The 20,710-nt window shown below is 48.6% G+C and overlaps 2 protein-coding genes across 4 annotated transcripts; one reads left to right on the forward strand and one right to left on the reverse strand.

The window, feature by feature from the left end:
- The first annotated feature begins 138 nt into the window (after nt 1-138).
- On the forward strand, nt 139-16,752 carry DHX16 (DEAH-box helicase 16). Of its 2 annotated transcripts, none has more exons than XM_049653679.1 (20): nt 139-1,639; nt 3,067-3,314; nt 3,401-3,563; nt 3,872-3,928; nt 7,285-7,539; nt 7,726-7,929; nt 8,010-8,201; nt 8,849-8,959; nt 9,131-9,246; nt 10,901-11,111; nt 11,308-11,406; nt 11,511-11,663; nt 13,072-13,212; nt 13,839-14,001; nt 14,100-14,218; nt 14,332-14,399; nt 15,110-15,272; nt 15,377-15,538; nt 15,829-16,002; nt 16,517-16,752. In XM_049653679.1, exons 1-20 carry the CDS (start codon nt 1,421-1,423, stop codon nt 16,643-16,645), a joined length of 3,147 nt encoding a protein of 1,048 aa, XP_049509636.1. In that variant the 5' UTR covers nt 139-1,420; the 3' UTR covers nt 16,646-16,752. The 2 variants fall into 2 exon arrangements, with proteins under 2 accessions (XP_049509636.1, XP_049509637.1); XM_049653680.1 differs by having other exon boundaries at nt 141-1,627.
- Nucleotides 16,753-16,786: 34 nt separating this feature from the next.
- Nucleotides 16,787-20,598, reverse strand: CB2H6orf136 (chromosome B2 C6orf136 homolog). Of its 2 annotated transcripts, XM_049653697.1 has the most exons (7): nt 20,104-20,257; nt 20,032-20,056; nt 18,562-18,960; nt 18,203-18,291; nt 17,820-18,020; nt 17,165-17,234; nt 16,787-17,085 (listed from the first exon to the last, which is right to left on the reverse strand). In XM_049653697.1, the coding sequence occupies exons 1-7, from the start codon at nt 20,193-20,195 to the stop codon at nt 16,972-16,974; spliced, it is 990 nt and encodes a 329-aa protein (XP_049509654.1). In that variant the 5' UTR covers nt 20,196-20,257; the 3' UTR covers nt 16,787-16,971. The 2 variants fall into 2 exon arrangements, with proteins under 2 accessions (XP_049509654.1, XP_049509655.1); XM_049653698.1 differs by lacking the exons at nt 20,032-20,056; nt 20,104-20,257 and adding an exon at nt 20,337-20,598.
- Nucleotides 20,599-20,710: the final 112 nt, after the last annotated feature.

Raw genomic sequence — 20,710 nt, forward strand, 5'->3', positions numbered from 1 at the left:
TTGTTGCCCAAGTACACTGAATGTTGGCATTTCAAAGAATTTCTATCTTCTATAAATGTGGAAGATCTATACATGTAGTTTGCTTATCAAGTCTTTTTTTTTTTTTTTTTCTTTCTAGTTTGCTAAGGTAGTAAAGACTTGTTTGAGTAGTTATAGTCCTACTATTACGGGAGTTTTCTCAGCCTAGTCAGAGGAGACTCCCTTTTACTAAATACAAAATAAGACAAAGTGATCTTAAACACATACCAAAAGTCTTCAATTTACTAGCAAAGGAACAAGCAAGGTGTTAGAACAATGAGCCAATTTAGAGAGGGTGTGAGTATAGAGGGAAACAATGCTTACATTAGTAGCTAATTAAGTAAAGATCCTAATCTCTTGTAACCCAGGAAAGCAGGGCAGGAAGCTCTGATATGCCTGTGGTGCCCAAAGTCCATCTCAGAAACAGAAAACAATGCATCTAAGAAGTCAATGCTAAGGAGCTACCTGTGGCTGTTGGATTATTTCATTTCCCAACAGTAGTATCTGATCAGTCCAGTTAGTCATAAAAGTATGAAACAGGGTCAAACCGACGTCAGATAAGCAGAGAGCAAGGTAACAAGTTCTGCTTATTTTTTGATTAAATGCCACCAGAGAATTCAAGCGGTTAGCGAAAATGTAGAACACAGTTTACACATTTCTTAGTTTGGAGACTTTTAAAAATAACTTTAAGACAGCACAAAGAAAAAAGGGAACCTTTGTTTTTTTCCCAAATCCTGTTCCTGCTTGGAGGTCCTTGCTTATTCCTAACCTGTATTCCTTCCTGCTGCAGGTACAGTGCTAACAAAGGTAACTCCTAAACAGCATGGGCTAATCTTTCATCAGCATGTACCTGACCTTCCATTTGAAAGAGAATCTCCCCCCACAACACACAAACCTTGCATTATTTTTTGACATATTTTTGACCATAGGACTTACATGTTTTATTATGTATCTCGTCTTCGACCCTCCCTTCGGTAAGGGATTTTTTCTGATTAGTTCTTTGCCATATCCCCAGCAACTAAAATTGTGCTTAGCACACAGCATTTGTTGAATGAATAAATGAGAGAGGCATCCACAGACCGACCATCAGGGGACGACTGAGGAACTTAGTAGAGGCGGAAATAGAACATTTTATCCCGAGCCTCAGGGGCGGTACCGCGAGGTTTGAACTCGCTCGGCCACCATAGTGCTTAGACCGGAAATGATCGGACGCTTCCGGCCTCGGTGGTCCGGGAGGAAGGTTTGGGGCTGTCGAAAACCGAACCTCAAGGTCCTAAGGCAGGTCCTTTGCGGAGCTGAGACTCCAGCCTAGGACTCCAGGTCTCCGGGCCTCCGACGGGACGGCCGCCAGCGTGGCTGCTCGAGAGAATTCAGGGCCAGGAACGGGGCAGCGTGGGTCACCATGGCGACGCCAGCTGGGCTGGAGCGCTGGGTGCAGGACGAGCTGCACTCGGTGTTGGGGTTGAGCGAACGGCATGTAGCCCAATTTCTGATCGGTACCGCGCAGCGCTGTGCCTCGGCCGAGGAGTTCGTGCAGCGCCTCCGAGACACCGATACTCTGGACCTCAGCGGGCCGGCCCGGGACTTCGCCCTGAGACTCTGGAACAAGGTGTGGGAAAGGGTGAGGCAGGGCCCACCGGGAGAGGAGGTGGAGCAGGGGAGGGGCCCCAGTTTATTTGTCCTGGTGAGACTGGGCTAACTGTTGTTCGGGGAATTAAATAAGCTCAGTTTACAAGCACCTAGCCTTGTCCGTTGTCGCCTGGGTCCTGTGCTAGGTGCTGGACGTCCAGCTGTGGGGAGAAGTTCAAGGAGGGTTAAGTGCTACAGAGCAGTGTTTCTTGAACTTTAATATGCAGAGACTCATTCAAGACCCTTGTTAAAGTGCAGATTCCGATTTATTAGTCATGGGATGGGATCTTAATTTTTGCATTTCTAACTAGTTTCCGGGTAAATCCGATAGTCCACAGACTACACTTTGAATAGCGAGGCCAGAGAAGAGAGGTGCTGGGGCACTTGGGTGGCTCAGTGGGTAAAGCGTCCGTCTTCAGCTCGGGTCAGGATCTCCCGCTCTTGAGTTGGAGCCCTGCCACCAGCTCTGTGCTGACAACTCAGAGCCTGAATCCTGCTTCGGATTCTGTCTCCCTCTGTCTCTGCCCCTCCCCCGCTCACTCTCTGTCTCTCTCTTTCTCTCTCAGAAATAAATAAACATTAAAAATTTTTAAAAAGAGAGAGAGAGAAGTTCTGTGGAAGGGCAGAAAAAGGTAGCAGTACTGATCAAGGCATGCGGGCCCAAAAATTCCTTGAAATTTGTCAGAGAAGGGGAAAGTAGTAAAGGTGTAAAGGTGAGCTTCTAGAGGACAGAACTGTGTATTTCTTGTCTTTGTATTTCTCTCACCTGACAGCACCTTACAAAACAGGTATATGGAAGAGTGAAAGTGTTTGGCATGTTGCTAGAATGGCATATAGCCTGCTTTAGCTGTCTGGTGAGAGATATGGTGCCTGGTGAGAGATAAATTTAGAATGTAAGTAAGATGAGGGTAGATGATTTATGTTAATCTGTTTAGCATCTCTGGAATCTGATACAGTGCCAGACATATGACAAGCCTTTGCAAATCAATCCTCGTAGCATGTCGGCCGCCAGCATGGCTGCTTCAGAGAATTCAGGGCCAGGAACGGGGCGCGTGGGTCATCATGACGACACCGGCTGGGCTGGAGCACTGGGTGCAGTGGTATCAGAATGACTTAATCATGAGGAACAACAGAGGCTGAGCAACTGAGAATTGATTTTGAGAATGCAAAATAAACTCCATGAAGGCAGGGATTTTTGTCTTTCGTTTATTCCTGTGTTCGTACCTAGCAAGTACCTGGTGCATTGGACAGGTTTCAATAAATGTTAATTACTGGATGAACATGGTGTGAAGCCATTGGGAAGAGGGACAATGAAGGCTGGTTTAAGATCAGGTCATTCCTTAAATTTGGAATGGGGCAAACTTGGTGGGCAGAGATCAGGAGTTGCTCACATCCCATTATCTTCCCTCCTACTGAAAGGTACCACGGAAGGCAGTGGTAGAAAAGCCAGCTCGAGTGGCAGAGCGAGAGGCCCGAGCCCTGCTAGAGAAGAACCTATCCTATAAGTTGCTGGAAGACAGTGAGGAGAGCAGTGAGGAGACCGTAGGTAGAGCTGGGAGCAATGTCCAGAAGAAGCGTAAAAAACGGAAACACCTCAGGAAGAAACGTCAGGATGAAGAGGAAGAAGAGGAGCAAGAGGTTTCTGAGAAGGAGAAGAGAAAGACAGGGTAAGACAGAAGCAGGATGGGGCAGGGGATGATGGGATGATAAACCTTCTAGGAGGCCTTATGTGATCCTTCGGGCTGGGCTGCAGAGGAAGTAAACAGCTGACTGAGAAGCCAGAGTCGGAGGATGAGTGGGAGAGGACTGAGCGAGAGCGCCTTCAGGACCTGGAGGAACGTGATGCCTTTGCTGAGAGGGTTCGGCAGCGGGACAAGGATCGGACTCGAAATGTCTTGGAGCGGTCAGACAAGAAGGTACATAGGAGCAGCATGTTTTGTAAATCCCCAGGAATATTCCTGGTTGGGTGTGATTGCAGAGATAGTAATCTTTGGGAAGACCAGCGATGGCCTCTGGTGGTATTCATCTGTATGGTAAAAGGACCCCTCTGGGTGCTTTGGCTAAGGCGACCCTCTGCTGAACCTGTAGCCCTAGAGATTCCCACTGAGAAGGGACATTTCTTCATGCTATGGTATATCAAAACCTTGTGATTCTAAAGGGGGAGTGACTGTGGCTTTGGGAGATTTTGTCCTCACAGTGCTTTACTCTTGGCTTCTTTTCCTAGGCTTATGAAGAGGCTCAGAAGCGCCTCAAGATGGCTGAGGAAGACCGGAAAGCCATGGTGAGTCCCAGTGCCCAAGAAGCCAACATCAGAAGGCAAAAGGAAAGACTTTCTAATGAAGTGGTTTGGGGTAGGGGAAAAAGGACACGAAATACAGCGGGGATGCTGATGGGGTGTCAGGTCCCTGTTGACAGGAGCCTACCAAGGACAAACTTAAGTTGTAGAGGGAAGGAAGCTACACACAAACCCTCCTGACTCCTTAGAATTAAATCACGCTGTGTTCGTAAAGGAAGTGTGAGCTTTCCCTTTTCCTGAGACTTAATGAGATGTAATCAAAAGGCATCTGGAACATCAAGGGGGGTGGCTGGAGGGCAGGGGCAGGGCAGCTATCCCACTGCCCAGGGATCTGCCTAGGGATATGCTGACCATTCAGTTTGGACACACCCAGTTCCAAATACCTTCGTACCATCTAGTCTCTCTATCCCGGACATGGCCTTGTGATCTTCCTCTAGTTTCCTGAGTTGGTCTTCTTACTGAATGGGGACACAACCCTTGTAATTCATGAACTGAACTTGTTATGGTATAAGTTTAGTTAGGGTAGGTGGTTTTCCAAAGGTTTGGTCTTCCCAAGTAAGGTTATACTTTGGTTTCTCAAAAGAATTTTGAGACTCTTGATGTCCTAAGAATGACCTATTAGAACTCAGGTCTCTCCTGACCAAGCCGTCTCGTGACCCACCCCACAAAACAATTGTGGTCAGAGAGTACTAAGACATTTGTCTGTACAGGTGTAATGTTTTTATTTGCCAGAATTTAATTTTCCTTTTCTTTTTGAATCATGAAAACTTCCAAACAAATAAGAATGTTGAAAGCATTAGTATAATGAACATTCATATAAACTGGATTCAGAAATGGTTAATTTTTTTCTTAAGTTTTTTTTTTTTAATGTTTATTTTAGAGAGCGAGCACATGTATGAGCGGGAGAGAGGCAGAGAGAGAGAGGGAACAGAGGATCTGAAGGGGACTCTGTTCTCAGAGCAGAGAACCCCATGCAGGGTTCGAACTCACAAACTGTGAGATCATGACCTGAACTGAAGTAGGATGCTTAACCAACTGAGCCACCCAGGCACCCCTAGAAATGGTTAATATTATGTGTAGTATTTGCGATGTCTGTGTGAGTGTAGGCTTTTTTTTCTTTTTGAACCATTTAAAAGAGTTTAGACATGGCATTTTATCCTATTAACATGTACCTTCTAAAAATAAAGATATTGTCCTCTAAAGCCACAGTGCCATTGTCACACCCCAGAAGATGAACAGTACTTCTCATGTGTCAACTAGGAACCTGTCCATAGTAAAACTTCCCCAGTTACCCCAAAATGTGTTTAGTAACTGCTTTTCCAAGCAGGAACCCAGTTAAATTTCCTACATTACATTTGGTGTTTCAGACTGTTATATATTTTTTTGTTTCATTCTCTCTCTCTCTCTCTCTCTCTCTCTCTCTCTCTCATCTTGTACTATGTCCTACATTCTGGATTTATCTGACGCTTATCTTGTGGTATTGAGTTCTTCTATGCCCCATGCTTCCTTTAAAGTGGAAATTATATCTAAATCTTGCCTCAACTCAGATTAAAAAGTTGTGACAGGAACACCTCTTGGGTGGCGATGTGCACTTCACATTATACCACATCAGGGGGGACATCCTATCCGATGGCTACCTGTTAGTGCAGATATCCTTTTTGCCAACAGCCTTTCATCTAATGGTTTTAGTAGCCATTAGATGCAGATCCTTTCCTGAATCTGCTGTTTCACTGGGGATTGCAGAAGGTGATTTTTGGAGTTTGACATCCCTTCTACATTTTTTGGCTATCCTTGTTATGTAAAGAAGAGCTTTTCCTTAACAAGTAGGAATGAGCTATCATTCCTTTTTAAAAGGCAGGGAAAATGTTTAATTACTAATTTTCAGAGTAAGGAGTTTGGTGTAACAGCCACCTCACTGGGGGCAAAAGCTTTTTCCCATTCTTAGTGTGTATGTGTGTCACATTGGACTCACGAATTTCTATTTTGCAGTATTTTATAGTTTCATATCATTATTCTTTTTTTTTTTTTATTTTGAGAGACAGTGCATGTGCATGAGTGGGGAAAGGGCAGAAAGAGAGGGAGAGAGAGAGAGAGAGAGAGAGAGAGAATCCCAAGCAGGCTTCACTTTGTCAATGCAGAGCCCAATGTAGGATTCCATTCCACAAACTGTGAGATTATGACCTGAGCTGAAATCAAGAGTTAGATGCTTAACTGACTGAGCCACCCAGGTGCCCTATCATGATTCTTTTTGATGTTTATATTGCCCTGGGTTGTTTTTGTTTGTTTGTTTGTATGTTTGTTTGTTTGTTTGTTTGTTTTAGTAATAGCTACACCCAGTGTGGGGTTTGAACTCAGGATCCTGAGATCAAGAGTTCCATGCTCTTCTGACTAAGCCAGCCAGGTGCCCCTCAAATTGCCCTGGTTTTTTGTCCATATTTTAAAAGGATATCTTCTGCTTTACCCATCAGGTTGGAAGGGTATTTGATTGTGTACTCACATTAGATCATGAGCATAAACTTTTAAGTCTTCACAGAACGAACAAGAAAAGCCAAGCAATTAAACCGAATTGGAGCCCCCAACGAAAGGGCTTAATGAGGTTTTGCCACCACAGTAGAGGAGGTTGTTGTGATCTGGAGAAGACAATGTTGCCACAGTGGGAGGGCTCAGGATGAGAGCTGAGAAAGGTCTTATGGATGTGGCCAGTCTTTTATTGGTATCCATAATATGTCCTAAAAAGCTCATATCAAAGGAACCTGTAGAAGCCAAATGACACATTGTAGGAGGCGGGGAGAGGTTAGTTTCAGAGAGCTAGGCCTTTCTAATTACATCTTGCCTTACAGAACACTTTCTGATGTTATACTTCCATTTTTTTGTATATAGTGTATTTTTCCCCTTTTCCCAAACCATAGTCATTTGATTTAAGACCAGGGAGCATCTAACAGACTGAAGATTACCTACTGTTTTTGGCACAGCCAGTGGTTTTCGTTTGAGACCTGTGCTTCTAAATGCTGGTATTAGCCCTTTTGTTTTCCTCCTTTCCACTAAGTTGAATAAAATAATAATATAATCTAAAATATTCAAATAATTGCCCTGATGTATTTGTATTGACAAAGATGGTGAGACTGTCCAGAAGTCCTTCCAGTTGGATCGTGCTGCTAGAAGATAGTGTGTGGGGTCAGTGTGTGGCTTTCAGAGAGGCCCAGCTTGGAGTATACCATTAGGTTGGACATTGCAGAGGGACATTGCCAGCCTGTTGGGGAATTTGTCACTTTTACAGATAGATAAGGAAAGGGGTTGCTATTCTAATAAGATAAGGATTTGGTTGCCCTGTCCTGACCCAGGTCCCTGAGCTGCGGAAGAAATCCCGCCGAGAGTACTTGGCTAAGAGGGAACGAGAGAAACTTGAGGATCTGGAGGCTGAGCTGGCTGATGAGGAGTTCCTTTTTGGGGATGTGGAGCTGAGCCGACATGAGCGGCGGGAGCTCAAATACAAGCGGCGAGTGCGGGACTTGGCCCGAGAGTACCGGGCTGCTGGGGAGCAGGAGAAGCTGGAGGCCACCAATCGTTACCATATGCCTGAGGAAACCCGAGGACAGGTGAGATTAAGCAGAATCAGCTTCAGCCCTGCTCCCCAAGCTGAGGGGAGGGAGGTCTTGAAGGCATTGACCAGGGCTGTGGCTGGCCCCTTCTTTGTCTTGCCTTTCCTGGTGGGCAGGGGTAGTGACTGGGGAGGAGGGGCCTGGAAAGAAGGCATCACCTATCTTCACATGTCCTCTCCATAGCCAGCACGAGCTATGGATCTAGGGGAGGAGGAATCAGGTGCCCCTGGGGAGGAGCAGCGGCGCTGGGAGGAGGCCCGGCTGGGGGCAGCGTCCCTGAAATTTGGGGCCCGAGATGCTGCCTCCCAGAAGCCCAAGTATCAGCTGGTGCTGGAGGAAGAGGAGACCATCGAGTTTGTCCGGGCCACTCAGCTCCAGGGTGACGAGGTGAGCGGGAGAACTCTGGGACATCCTAAGGAGGTTGGGAAGCTGGCTCTGAAGCTCATGCCATTCTTTCTCCTTCTCAGGAGCCATCAGGCCCACCACCTCCAACCCAGGCTCAGCAGAAAGAGTCCATCCAGGCTGTCCGCCGCAGCCTCCCAGTGTTCCCATTCCGTGAGGAGCTCCTGGCTGCTATTGCTAATCATCAGGTCCTCATCATCGAGGGTGAGACAGGCTCCGGGAAGACCACCCAGATCCCGCAGTATCTCTTTGAGGAGGTACAGTCATCCACACCCTCCAGGTTGCTGGGCACTGGCCCTTGACAAGCACAGTCCTGTCAGACCTTCTTTTACATGGTGTTTTGAGTAGCTGCTTACCTTTTCGTCTTCAGTCACTTAGTCTTTTCCTCTAAATTGTGAGTTTCTTAAGAATAAGGACAAACCCTTTATGTTTCTATTCTCACTTGCTGCCACAATGTTTGTGTCTGGTTCCATACATTCATGTTGGAAGAACATGTAAAGCGGATAGATGGTGGGCTGTGGACCTTCCCATGCCAGCCAGCTCAGCTGTTGCTCCTCTGCAGGGGCCAAAGAACGAAGAGTCAAAGGACTCATTTTCCTTTTTCACCTTCTTTTGTTTTCCATTGCATCTGGGTCTGCCCCAGTTGTCTGTCCTGTTCCCCCTCAAATCTAGCAGGGCCTGAACATGATTACCCAGACACTGGGACTCTCAGGGCTGGGTGACGACGCCCTCAAGGGCCCTAGGTGTGCTGTCCTATCCGTTTGCCCTTGTGGTCTGGTTTTCAGGTTCTGTCTGTTCCCTCCATTCCCCCTGCCCTGTCGTGAATTTACATCTCTTTCTCTGAATTGTCCTGGGTTCCAGGAGCATATTTAACAAAGAGAAAACCTCTTCTCTTGTCATTCAGGGTTACACAAAGAAGGGAATGAAGATTGCCTGCACCCAGCCCCGGAGAGTGGCAGCCATGAGTGTGGCTGCCCGAGTGGCCCGGGAGATGGGTGTGAAGCTTGGGAATGAGGTGAGATATGTGGGGACCGAAGGGCGAGGGGAGCCTCTAGGGTCTGGGACGTAGCCCACACTGCACAGGGCTTCACACCACAGGTCCAGGCCCTGGCACCTCGTCCCCTAGCCCTGCACTCCCTTCAGGGAGCACCAGCCCAATTTTGATTGCTAATGGCCCCCTTAACAGGTTGGCTATAGCATCCGCTTTGAGGACTGCACGTCGGAGCGAACTGTCCTCCGCTACATGACAGATGGGATGCTCCTCCGGGAGTTCCTCTCTGAACCTGACCTTGCAAGTTACAGGTACACAAGGGGTCCCCACCTCCCACAAGAGAGCCACCATCTTCTCCTCTACCCCATCTGCTGCCTTCCTCCCCCTTCAGTATCTTCCTGTATCTCCTTTAATTTCTGGCCTTTCTTCTCTTTAGTCTTACCCAGCTAGTTTGGCCTTTGTCTTCTGACTAGCCCACCACTTCTTAGATCTTTATGGTGTGGATGGTACTAGGACTGAACTGCAGGCGCCATAGAGATGGGGTAGAAGAGACTGCAGAGAAGTCCTCTCCCTTCCCTGCCCACCCACCGCCCCCTGCCCTGTTGCTTCCAGAGTGTAGAAAATACCAGGATGGTAAAGTAGTGCTGTAGAGACTTGAAAAGCCATGTGAAGACCCTTTGAAGAAACTTAGAATGTTCAGCTTAGAGAGAAGAAACTCAGGGGACACATCCTGGTTCCCTCTAAACATGGGAAGGGGTGTTACTTGGAAAAAAAGGTCAGACTTGTTTCACGTGACTACAGACAGTACATGGAGCAACCATGGGAGAGGTTATAGTGAGACAGATTTCAGCACAATACCAAGAAGCCAGAGTGGTGATTGGAGGGGCTGTCAGTATGCCTGGACCCTCACTCTTGGGCCTTTGGCCAAAGTCTTGGAGTGCCTTGGCCTGTGAATAGTGAGTTCTCAGTGTTGGTGTTGGCCAAGCAGGGCTTTGCATGAACATGTGTTTAGGAGGAGAAGGGATCTGTGCATGGGCTAGTGGTGGGGTCAGGCTAGCTGAGCAATATGTGCCTTTTTAACTTTTAGGAGGCTATAGATTTCTGGTCCTAGGATATCATATATGGAGCAATAGAACAAATATAATTTGAGCCTTCACATCCCTTGCAAAAATCTCAGAACCCATAGAAGGCTAGCCAGTGTAAGAGTGTTTGGGGCATGGAGTTTTCCCATCAAATCAGCCTGCTTTGTGAAACAGCTGGGGACTACACCAGCATAGTCAGGGTTAGGCACAAAGGGTTGAGCCAGGGGGTGAGCTCCTGCAGGCTTGACTGTCACTTGGAAATCCAAAGACTTGAGCAAGGATAAAGAAGCATGGCACACATGTAACTAAGGAGGAAACCAAGAAGCCTGCAAGGTCCTTTAAGTTTGGGGTAGAAAGACTTAACCGCTCCCTCTCTCCACAAAGAGGCAGCAGGACCAACAGGGACACATCACAGCAGTCCATTGGGAGCCTGGGAACTTCTGGGCTGTTCAGATCGTGGTGGCTCAGATCTGTCTGTTCATCCCCAGCCAGCCTGGGGAGCCCAGCCTTATTTGAAGAGGCCCTGCTCTCACTTTTTTTCCGCTTTAAAACAGATATTCTTACTTCTGTTGACTCTGACAGACCTTTGACTCTGATCCAGAGAGGATTGTCTGACTTGTCCTGGCCTTGGCTTCCAGCCTCCAGATCTTGGTTATTGTTGTCTGCCAGGCTGGAATAGGCTGCAGACCCTGGGGTCTTGACCTTCTTTAACTTTTTGTTGGTCTTCCTTAACTGGGGTGATTGGCTTCTCCTTGGAACTCCCTCCTCCCACATTCACCTTTGGGCTCTTTACTTCCATTTGTGCCCTTATCCAGGGCACCCTAGTGTCCTCTCCTGCAATGCCCAGCTTTCCTTGCTCACTGCTCCCCTGTTCTTTCCCCAGCGTGGTGATGGTAGATGAGGCTCATGAACGGACCCTACACACAGACATTCTCTTTGGGTTGATCAAGGATGTTGCTCGCTTCCGGCCTGAGCTGAAGGTCTTGGTGGCTTCAGCCACACTGGACACTGCCCGTTTTTCCACCTTCTTTGATGACGCCCCTGTCTTCCGAATCCCTGGACGCAGGTTTCCAGTTGACATCTTCTATACCAAGGTGCTCCCCTCAGGGAGGATGGACTTAAGTGTGAGGCACCAAAGCTTGAGCCTTTGGAGAAGGTTGTTCTAAAGATGGAAGGGGAAATGGAGAGTCCAAAGGGGAACTGGGATAAAGTGGTTACTGAGCTGGGAGAAGAGGAAGAGGTTTCCTGAGCAGATGGCCTTCCTGTGACCCTTCTCCTCCTCATCCCCAGGCTCCAGAGGCTGACTACCTGGAAGCTTGTGTGGTGTCTGTGCTGCAGATCCATGTGACCCAGCCTCCCGGGGATATCCTGGTGTTCCTGACAGGACAGGTGTGACATGTAGGGGAGGGATGATGATGTGTGTATCCCAGGGGAAGACAGAGCTGGCATGTCAGCTGTATGTCACTGGACTGTTCTCCCCATCCCAAATCTAGGAGGAGATTGAGGCCGCCTGTGAGATGCTCCAGGATCGCTGCCGCCGCCTGGGCTCCAAAATCCGGGAGCTCTTGGTGTTACCCATTTATGCCAACCTGCCTTCTGACATGCAAGCTCGAATCTTCCAGCCCACACCCCCTGGGGCACGAAAGGTTAGTTGGAGAAACCCACACAACTAGTAATGGAAAAGAGAGTATGTGCCTGCCCTGTGCAGGATATGTCCTGGGCACTGTTGCAGCTACAGGGTTCAGTAATAGTCCCTCACTTCCAGAGCTGGAGAGAGAGAATAATTCAGCATGAACTGAGACATAGCCAAATACATGATCTGTTAAGTAGCACTGTAGGGGTGCAGAGGAGGAGGGAGGTCCTTGGTGTGCCAGCAGGTTAGATTTGATCTGGACCTTTAAGAAAAATGGTGGGGAATATCAGAGCAAGGCCTAAGGTGAGTTTGAGATCAGAGCGTTATCTAGAAGGCTGAGTGGAAAGTTCACAAGGTGAAAACTTTGGGCTGATATTAGGGAGGGCCTTTCATAGCAGTTGAAAGCATTTGGACTTCAGATGATTGGGTGGCATTCAAAAGGTTTTGAGCAAAGATGTAACTTTCATTCAACAAATATTTAACAAGCTCTCCCACATGCCAGTTACTGTTCTAGGGAACGAAGATACAGTGATAAACTAAGTCCCTAGCCTCCCAGAGTTTATAGTCTAACAGAGGTTAGGAGACAGTGGACATGTAAATACACAATGCTGATTTATGACAAATGCTAATGCTGTGGAGAAATACAGTGCAGCTTGGGAAGATGGAGACTGACTCTAGGGGGTGGGAGTGAGGAATGGCAGGGAAGTATTTTCCTTGGGGTGTAGGGAAGGCCTCTCCCTCTCCAGTAAGGTGAAAGGGAAGCTGAGGCCTGAACCTGGTGAGGGAGGGAGCCAGGCTGATAATCTGGGAGATGAGTGTGTCCAGCAGAGGTAAGAGCTTATGCAAAGGACCCGAGTGAGGAGTATGCTCGGACCAGCCTGGGAGCCTGGCTGGGAGCCCTTACTCAGAGGTAAGGTCAGAATGGTAGCCAGGGCTGGATGACTGAGGGCCTTAAGGGACTTGTATATAATTCTCAAGTAGGCAGGAAGCCATTGAAGGATGGGGTTAGAGACGTGACAAGTTAACATTTTTAAAGAACCATCTGGATGCCAGGTAAACAGGGCTTGGAGTAAAGCCAGGAAGACACATGAGGAGGCTATTGCAGGAAGTAGTGGGGGAGGGTGAATGTGAAAGTGGTGTTGGACAAGATGGAGGCAGGGACCTGGACCCACCCTCTCCCATTTCTGAAAAAAGTTCTAACTCCTCTTCTCCCTATTCCCTTTCCACATCATGTCCCTGTTTATCCCTACTTCTCCCTTGCCTCTGCCTGGCCTTGGACCTCTCTCCTGCCTTTGGATATGAATGCCCTCAGCTCTTGCCCCTTGTCTGCACCTGCTTGTCTACTTGAATCTTCCAGGATTACTTTTTCTAGGTAACTTGGTGGGTGGGGTCCCTGGGTGATTCTACATCCTTTCACTCAGGTGGTTGTGGCAACAAACATCGCTGAGACGTCACTCACCATAGAGGGCATCATTTATGTGCTGGATCCAGGGTTCTGTAAGCAGAAGAGCTACAACCCTCGCACAGGCATGGAATCCCTCACTGTCACACCCTGCAGCAAGGTCAGCCTGATTGGGCTCTAGCAGGGTCTCCATGGGGAAGGTTCAACTCAGAAACCTGTGGGAGCTTCTCAGAGGACAGGAAATAAGCAACCTACATCCTCTCAGATTTCTTTTTTTTTTTTTTTTTTTTTTTTAACATTTATTCACTTCTGAGAGAGAGAGAGACAGAGCATGAGTGGGGGAGGGGCAGAGGGAGAGGGAGACACAGAATCAGAAGCAGGCTCCAGGCTCCAAGCTGTCAGCACAGGGCCCGACGCGGGGCTAGAACTCATGGACTGCGGGATCATGACCTGAGCCGAAGTTGGATGCTCAACCGACTGAGCCACCTAGGTGCCCCCTTTTTTTTAAATGTTCATTTATTTTTGAGAGAGACTGAGTGCGAGTGGCAAGGAGGGGCAGAGAGAAAGGGAGATACGGAATCCAAAGCAGGCTCCATGCTGTTAGCACAGAGTCCAACGTGGGGCTCAGACTCACTAACCATGAGATTGTGACCTGATCGGAAGTCAGATGCTTAACCGACCAAGTCACCCAGGTGCTCCCATCCTTTCAGATCTCTTGCATAAATATTGCCCTTTGTCTTTTCCCTCATCAGATTGTCAGCTGTCCTGCTTCTCCTTTCTTTCCAGGCCTCAGCCAATCAACGAGCTGGTCGGGCGGGTCGGGTGGCTGCAGGGAAGTGCTTCCGCCTGTATACCGCCTGGGCCTATCAGCATGAGCTGGAGGAAACCACTGTGCCAGAGATCCAGAGGACCAGCCTGGGCAATGTTGTGTTGCTGCTCAAGAGCTTAGGTTATTGGGGTCCCCCAGTTTTCCTGAGAGGAGGGAGGTGGGGTTAGAGTCACTGGTCCTTGCAGAGAAACTGTCTATTCCCTCATATCTTTCTTTAGGGATCCATGACCTAATGCACTTTGATTTCCTGGACCCTCCACCATATGAGACCCTGCTGCTAGCCTTGGAGCAGTTGTATGCTCTGGGAGCCCTCAACCACCTTGGGGAGCTCACCACGGTGAGGTGGGAGGGCAGCATGGGCTGGGCAGGATGAAGGGATTGGGGGTAACCTCTTGAATGGTGGAGAGACACCTGAAGGAGGACTGGCCTCACCTCTCTTTCCTTCCTTAGTCTGGTCGAAAGATGGCAGAGCTACCAGTGGATCCCATGCTATCTAAAATGATCTTGGCCTCTGAAAAGTAAGCAACCCTCACCCTGCCCAAACCCCCAGCACACAAACCAGCTGTGCCTCTTTCTGTCTCTTGGGGCCATCTTTGTTATCTTGCTTTTTTTCTCTACTGTATTATTCTTTAACAAGTAAGTTAGAAAGCTCTTACTGCCCCTTTTGAGGCTCACAAGGGGCAGTAAGACACTGTCTTGCCCTTCCTTGATCATGATATGAAATGGATAAGATTGACTAACAGAAAATTTGGGGGCATGAATGGATGTGGAAGTCCCTTCACACCTGTGCAGAGTGCTATTTGTGGACTGGTTTGGGGACTTACTCATTCCTAAGGTTTCAGACTGTAACATTCAGATGTAGTTGTGGAGGGATCACCTTTAAATGCCATTCCCCTGCCATGGTTGAGGTCAGAGGTGATTACATGAAGTGCTGTCTTTCCCTGATGCACACAATACACACCTTCCTCCTATAGAACCCTCAGAAGTCCCAAGTGCTTTCCTGTCCCCACCTCCAAGGATAGCCCTCCTCTGTTATGTTTCATGTCCTCGACACGCATATTGCCATTGCTGCAACCAAAATCTGTCTGCTCTGGTTTGTAGCCATTATCCTAACCAACAGTTTCCATGTGAGGACATAGCTACACACAGTGATCACTTTTCCCCTCACCGTGTGTCTGTTCCTGTGTGTCTTCCTTTGAATCCTCATGTTTTCCCCTTCCTGCCCCAGGTATAGCTGTTCAGAAGAGATCCTGACAGTGGCTGCCATGCTCTCTGTCAACAATTCCATCTTCTACCGACCCAAGGACAAGGTCGTCCATGCCGACAATGCCCGTGTCAACTTTTTCCTCCCTGGTGGGGACCACCTGGTTCTGCTAAACGTTTATACACAGGTCACTGGGCATGGATGATGGGAATGAGGGAGACATGGGGGGAGACTCTGGTTCTGCTACTTATCCCCCCCACTTCTCCCCCCTTTTTTTAACCGTCTTCACAGTGGGCTGAGAGTGGTTACTCTTCCCAGTGGTGCTATGAAAACTTTGTACAATTCAGATCAATGCGCCGAGCCAGGGATGTGCGGGAACAGCTGGAGGGGCTCTTGGAACGAGTGGAAGTTGGTCTCAGCTCCTGCCAAGGGGACTATATTCGTGTACGCAAGGTCAGCGTTTCTTTAGTCTGCTGTTCCCCACACCCCCTCAATCTATGGAGCAAGCTTCTCCAGCGGCCTGCAGTCATCCCTCCAGCCTGAGGATATGTCCTCTTCCCCTGTGGAAAGTGTGCTCTTCTGTGCTTTCTCCCCCACGCCAATGAAGGTTCCTTCTCAGTGGGTTCTTCATGCATCCTTTACCTTTCTAGTTCTCCAGAAGCCTGAACTAAAAAGGTAGTGAGTGCTTAGGGTGCTTGGATATCTGGCTTTCTGGTTGACTTTCTTTCCTGTCTGCCCTTAAGGCCATCACAGCTGGTTACTTTTACCACACGGCGCGACTGACTCGTAGTGGCTATCGCACAGTCAAACAACAGCAGACAGTGTTCATTCACCCCAACTCCTCTCTCTTTGAGGAACAGCCACGCTGGCTGCTCTACCATGAACTTGTCTTGACCACCAAGGAATTCATGAGACAGGTGAGGGGACCTTCCCCTGCCCAGGAAGGTGGAGATATGTGGGGCGGTGGGATCCTAGCAAGCTCAAAATCCAGATTCAAGTTGCTGAGACCAGCAGAGAAAGGAAAACACATTGATTTAAGGTAGGATAAAATAGAAAGACATTGTTTCTAACAGCTGTGTCAGCATCTACTAAGATCTGCATACTCATTCAATGAATTAATGAATGAGAATGCCTGTTGTCTCAGTATTTTCAGATGCTGGGGTGAGAATGGTGAACAAAGCAGATGTGGTCTCTGTCATGAGTGTAGTTTATATAGCTTTATGATCAGATTTTTTAGGGATAGTTTGCTTGGGATCCTGAATGACATGTAGAGGTGTGTCTGCCTTTGGGGTATATAGTATTAGAACCTGGCACCTTTCCCCTAGCCCTGTAGTCAAAGGTGGAAAAAAAGAAACTTTTTGGTCAAACACGTACATTATGAATCTAGTTTGGAAAAAGGGGAACCCTGCTAATTTTTTTCATCTCTTCTAGGTATTAGAGATTGAAAGCAGTTGGCTTCTGGAGGTAGCTCCCCACTATTATAAGGCCAAGGAGCTAGAAGATCCCCATTCTAAGAAAATGCCAAAAAAAATAGGCAAGACACGAGAAGAGCTAGGGTAAAGAGAAGGGAACACAAACACAACCCAACGCCAGCTCCTTTTCTTTCTGTAGTATTATTTAATATCTATTAATAAAAGTATTTTTGGAATAAAGCTTTGTAGGAACTTTTGAGATGCAGAGAAAGTGACGTGGAAATTCTCATATATTTACTTAGACTTTATTATTTACAAATTAAATTACACAGCAGCTTTACATGGCATGAGATGGCAAAAAAGGAGAGAAAAGAGAGGAGGAAGCTGGCTCCCAGAGATTCTAGGCCACCTCCACCTCCACCACTTGTGCGTATGTAGCAAAGTCTTCAGTGCTGCCTCCACCCAGTTCCTGGATCAGGTCTTAGAACACAGGTGTAAGTTGGGTTCTGGCTCTGACAGTCCTAGAGCCACCAGGGCTCCCACTAGCAGTTTCTTCACAGGTGTTGGGGGTGAGTGTGAAGGCATCAGCTGCAGGAACAAAGGTTAATGCCAGCTGGTGGGATGTTCTATCCCTTCACCCCATCCCCATCCAGTCTAAAGGACTCACTTTGTCTAGGCGATGGCGACAAATGAGGCCATTGGAATTCAGGAAGAAGGTGGAATAGGCATCATAAGTCCTGGTGAAGGGATAAAGAAAGGCTTACTGAGGGAGGTGACTGATCGCAAAGTTTAATTCAAGCATTTGTTTAAACCAGTAGTTGCTAAATTTTGCTACACACTAGATCACTTGGAGAACTCTGAAAAGTCCTGATTGCCGAGGCTGTACCCTGTCCCACTTAAATCAGAATGTCTGGCACCAATATTTTTTAAAGATCCTTAGATGATTCCACCATGCAGCAAACTTTGAGGACCACTGGTTTGGGCTGAGCCTAACAATTTCTTGAGATTCTACTCTCTGCCAGAAACTTACCAAATACTCTACCTAGGGTTGCGAGGCTCAACTTATTACACAGGAATTTTCATTTGTTCAATAAATATTTGAATGCCTACTATGTACCACACAATGTACATGAAGAAACCTGAGTTTAGAGGTTTCCTTACGCTCAGTCCCTATTTCTGTATATTAAAGTAGACTAAAATGAAATCCCTGCCCTCAAGAAAAAGCTTGCAGTCAAGTCAGAGTAGATCAAGGATTGTCTGGAAGACTAGACCATCAGAGTCCTAAAGTAGGATTAGGAAACTGACTGGATCTTTTCTCTTACTGGTAAAGCTCTTCCTTGTCACGCTTGTAGAAACGCAGGAAAAGCATGTGGATGGGCAGCCCCACAAGCCGCCAGCGGGCTTGCAGGGTCCAATTCTCTGGGTGGCGGGTCAGCTGTAGAACCTCCAACCGAAGTTGTGCAAAATAGTTCCAGGCCAGAAAGCGGCAGAGGGTCAGTGACAGAATGTACCATGTTAGGCCCCTGTGAAGAAGGGATGGGAAAGCTATCTTATGATGGCATAATGAGAAAAACCTCACTGGCCTCTGGGGAATGGGAAACAGTTGTGAGAAGTAGCAGGACCTTCTCTGGTAAGTGAAAAAGGTCAAGTATAAAGCATTGGGTGGTTTTCTTTCCCAAGGCCCTACCCGTGCCTGGATTCTCACTTGGTGCGTATGTTCAGGATCTCATTGATGAATTCCACATCCGATGAGTAGAGAGTATAGTCGTGGGAGTGAAGGAAGAGATTGGGAAGCTAGGTGGAAGAAGAAGGCATCAGTCCAGTAGGAAAGAAATTATCCTATTTCTCAGTTTTCTCTTTTTGGTGCCTCTTTACTCCCCTCTGAAAGGAAATCTCATTCCATGTCTAACTTCCCTTAAATCAAAACTGAAGAACATCTCTTCCTTGGGAAATGACATAATACATATATTTGCCTGCCTCGTGATTTCAAGAAAATCCTCTATTTCCAAGTATTGCCTACATCCCTTCTCACTGTGGGTGAAGCCCACTTTCAGGCTGACTTACCTCGTGTCTCAGTCTCTCATACATGATAGCCAGGTGCTCCTCCATACTCGGATCTCCTGATGGCGTGGCAGGGGAAGGGCAAGAGGTCCCAGGGGCTTGGAAAGGTATCAAAGCCCCAGGATAGGGGCAGGGAGGTCCCTCAAATAGGCTCCTAAGCCCATCCAAGCAGCCGCTATGCATCTCAGGTCCTGGTCCCTCCTCTCCCTTTCCTGGAGGGAGAACCACCCATGGTGAGCTGAGGGCCTGGATCTGAGGGAGAGGGAGGGGGGGAGCTCGGGGAAGCAACCAGATAGGAGGGGGTGGGAGTGGGGGAGACCAGAAAATAGAAGATGGAGAAGTGGTTGTTGTGGAGTGGGGCCAAAGTGGAGGAAATGGTAGAGCCCGTGGAGAAAGCTGGTCCTAAGGAGGAAGAATAAAAGGAAAAAAGGTAAGAATCTAGCTGCCTGATACCCCCGCATCTAAACTCTGTTCATTAATATGCTTCCAATCCTGCTCCTCCTGACAGGAGAGAGAAAATTATTAGAGGAAAATGGGATGAATTCACCTCTACTGAAAACAGGAGGAAAGAGTTTCCTGTGACACAGGTACCAGTACTTCCCCCAAAACAGTACACTTGTTTAAGATCCTAACACTGTTTTGGGGGCAATTCCACCTCTCTTACAGGAAGAATCATAATATATTTTTTGAAAAAAGAACGAGTAACAGATTTTCGCTTACTGTGGATGAAATAACGTAGCCTGTAAGGGAACTCCACCAAGCAGTGTGTAACAGAAAAAAAACATCCAACTGGAAGTAGGAGACATTTCTCTGAGCTCCGATTACATTGTGACACCTTAGGCATTCTCATTACCTATGCCTATCTCTTATAAATGTCTTCTTATAAACGAGGACGATGAAGCCACACTGAGTTATTATGAGGACTATATGACCTAATAAATGTAAATAAAACTCCGCGACCTGTAAAGTAGTATGTAGATGTAACCTACTATCATTTCGGGCCCCCCTATGACAGAAACAAGCCCAGGAGACCGTTAAAGGTCTCCAGACCTTTAACGAAGGTTAATGAAACCAGAGGGCTTCATTCCTCTGGTTTACCTACGCTTAAAGTGCGATGAGTGGGAGGCCACTCATAGGCCTAGACCAAGTCTCTCCGCTCTCAAGGAACCCCCCCCCGGGGGGGGGGGGGTGTCTCACTATCGGGAAGGCTGGCGGGCCGTGCAGGTACCTCTGTCCCCAAAGGTGTCCCTGAGGCACCGTCTCCGCCGGGGGCGTGGCCATCTTGCCCACCCTGGAGCTGGGGCCCGAGCCCAGTCCAGCCGGGCCGGCCTTTCTGCCAGGACCGCTATCCGGGTGGAAGATGCGCGAGCTGCAAAGCGCGGCCCCTAGGTCTGTCCGGTCGGGACTTGGAAACTCCCGGGGCAGCTCCGCGGCCGGGCTGCGAACCTCTCCACCCACTGCCCTTCAAATCACCTCCAGGCACAGGTAACCGCAGAAGCTGGGACGAAATGCGGCCTCGCCCCGCCGTCCCAGCTTCAATCCAACCTGCACAACCCAGACCCGGGAGAACCAACATCCCGTGTACGCCACCGATGGCGGCGCAACCCTCCAATCCTCGCGACCCCTCGCCCCTCCATGCACCGCCCAGCCCAGGTGAAAAGAGGCGGTAGGACGCCACTGCGCCTGCGCGGACGGGGCGCGCGCTCCGCCCTACGCGCCGGCTCTGAGGAGGGTCTCACCCCGCCCCCTCCTCTCCCGGGTTTCCTCTTTGCTCTCACCTGGGGGCGAGCCTGGTAGGTACGGAGGCAGGGGCCGAGACGCCGGGCCGCCCCCCGGCTGGGCTGATACATGATCTTCCGGGAGCGGAGACAGCGCCTCCCGTGTCCGGCCTCTTCACAGGGGTGAGCGCGCCCTGGAGCCGGTTTCTTGAAGGGGAAAGGAGGTGGGGGGGGGGGCTGAGAGGAGGGAAACGGAGATGTTGCGCGCTTGCGCACTGCAGCGGATTCCAGGGAAGCGGTGAGGCACTTTGTCTGCACTAAGTGCGCCTGCGCTCGCCTGTTCTTGAGGCTGCCTCAGAGCGCTTGCGCAGTAAACTAGCGTTCAGGGGAACACAGCTGCCTCACGTGCGGCGCTTACGCAAAAGTCTGGGCGA

Source organism: Panthera uncia, assembly GCF_023721935.1.
Source record: "Panthera uncia isolate 11264 chromosome B2 unlocalized genomic scaffold, Puncia_PCG_1.0 HiC_scaffold_24, whole genome shotgun sequence".
Lineage (NCBI taxonomy): Eukaryota > Metazoa > Chordata > Mammalia > Carnivora > Felidae > Panthera > Panthera uncia.

Bases quoted from the DNA above. Each gene is read 5' to 3' on its own strand.
- DHX16 (XM_049653679.1), top strand. From the start codon at position 1,421: ATGGCGACGCCAGCTGGGCTGGAGCGCTGGGTGCAGGACGAGCTGCAC. The intron at 7,930-8,009 runs GTGAGCGGGAGA...TCTCCTTCTCAG, and splicing joins CTCAGCTCCAGGGTGACGAG to GAGCCATCAGGCCCACCACC. The intron at 9,247-10,900 runs GTACACAAGGGG...TTCTTTCCCCAG, and splicing joins CCTGACCTTGCAAGTTACAG to CGTGGTGATGGTAGATGAGG.
- CB2H6orf136 (XM_049653697.1), bottom strand. From the start codon at position 20,195: ATGGAGGGGCGAGGGGTCGCGAGGATTGGAGGGTTGCGCCGCCATCGG. The intron at 18,961-20,031 runs GTGATTTGAAGG...CTTCCTCCTTAG, and splicing joins GCGGTTACCTGTGCCTGGAG to GACCAGCTTTCTCCACGGGC. The intron at 18,292-18,561 runs GTAAGTCAGCCT...TCTTCCACCTAG, and splicing joins ATGAGAGACTGAGACACGAG to CTTCCCAATCTCTTCCTTCA.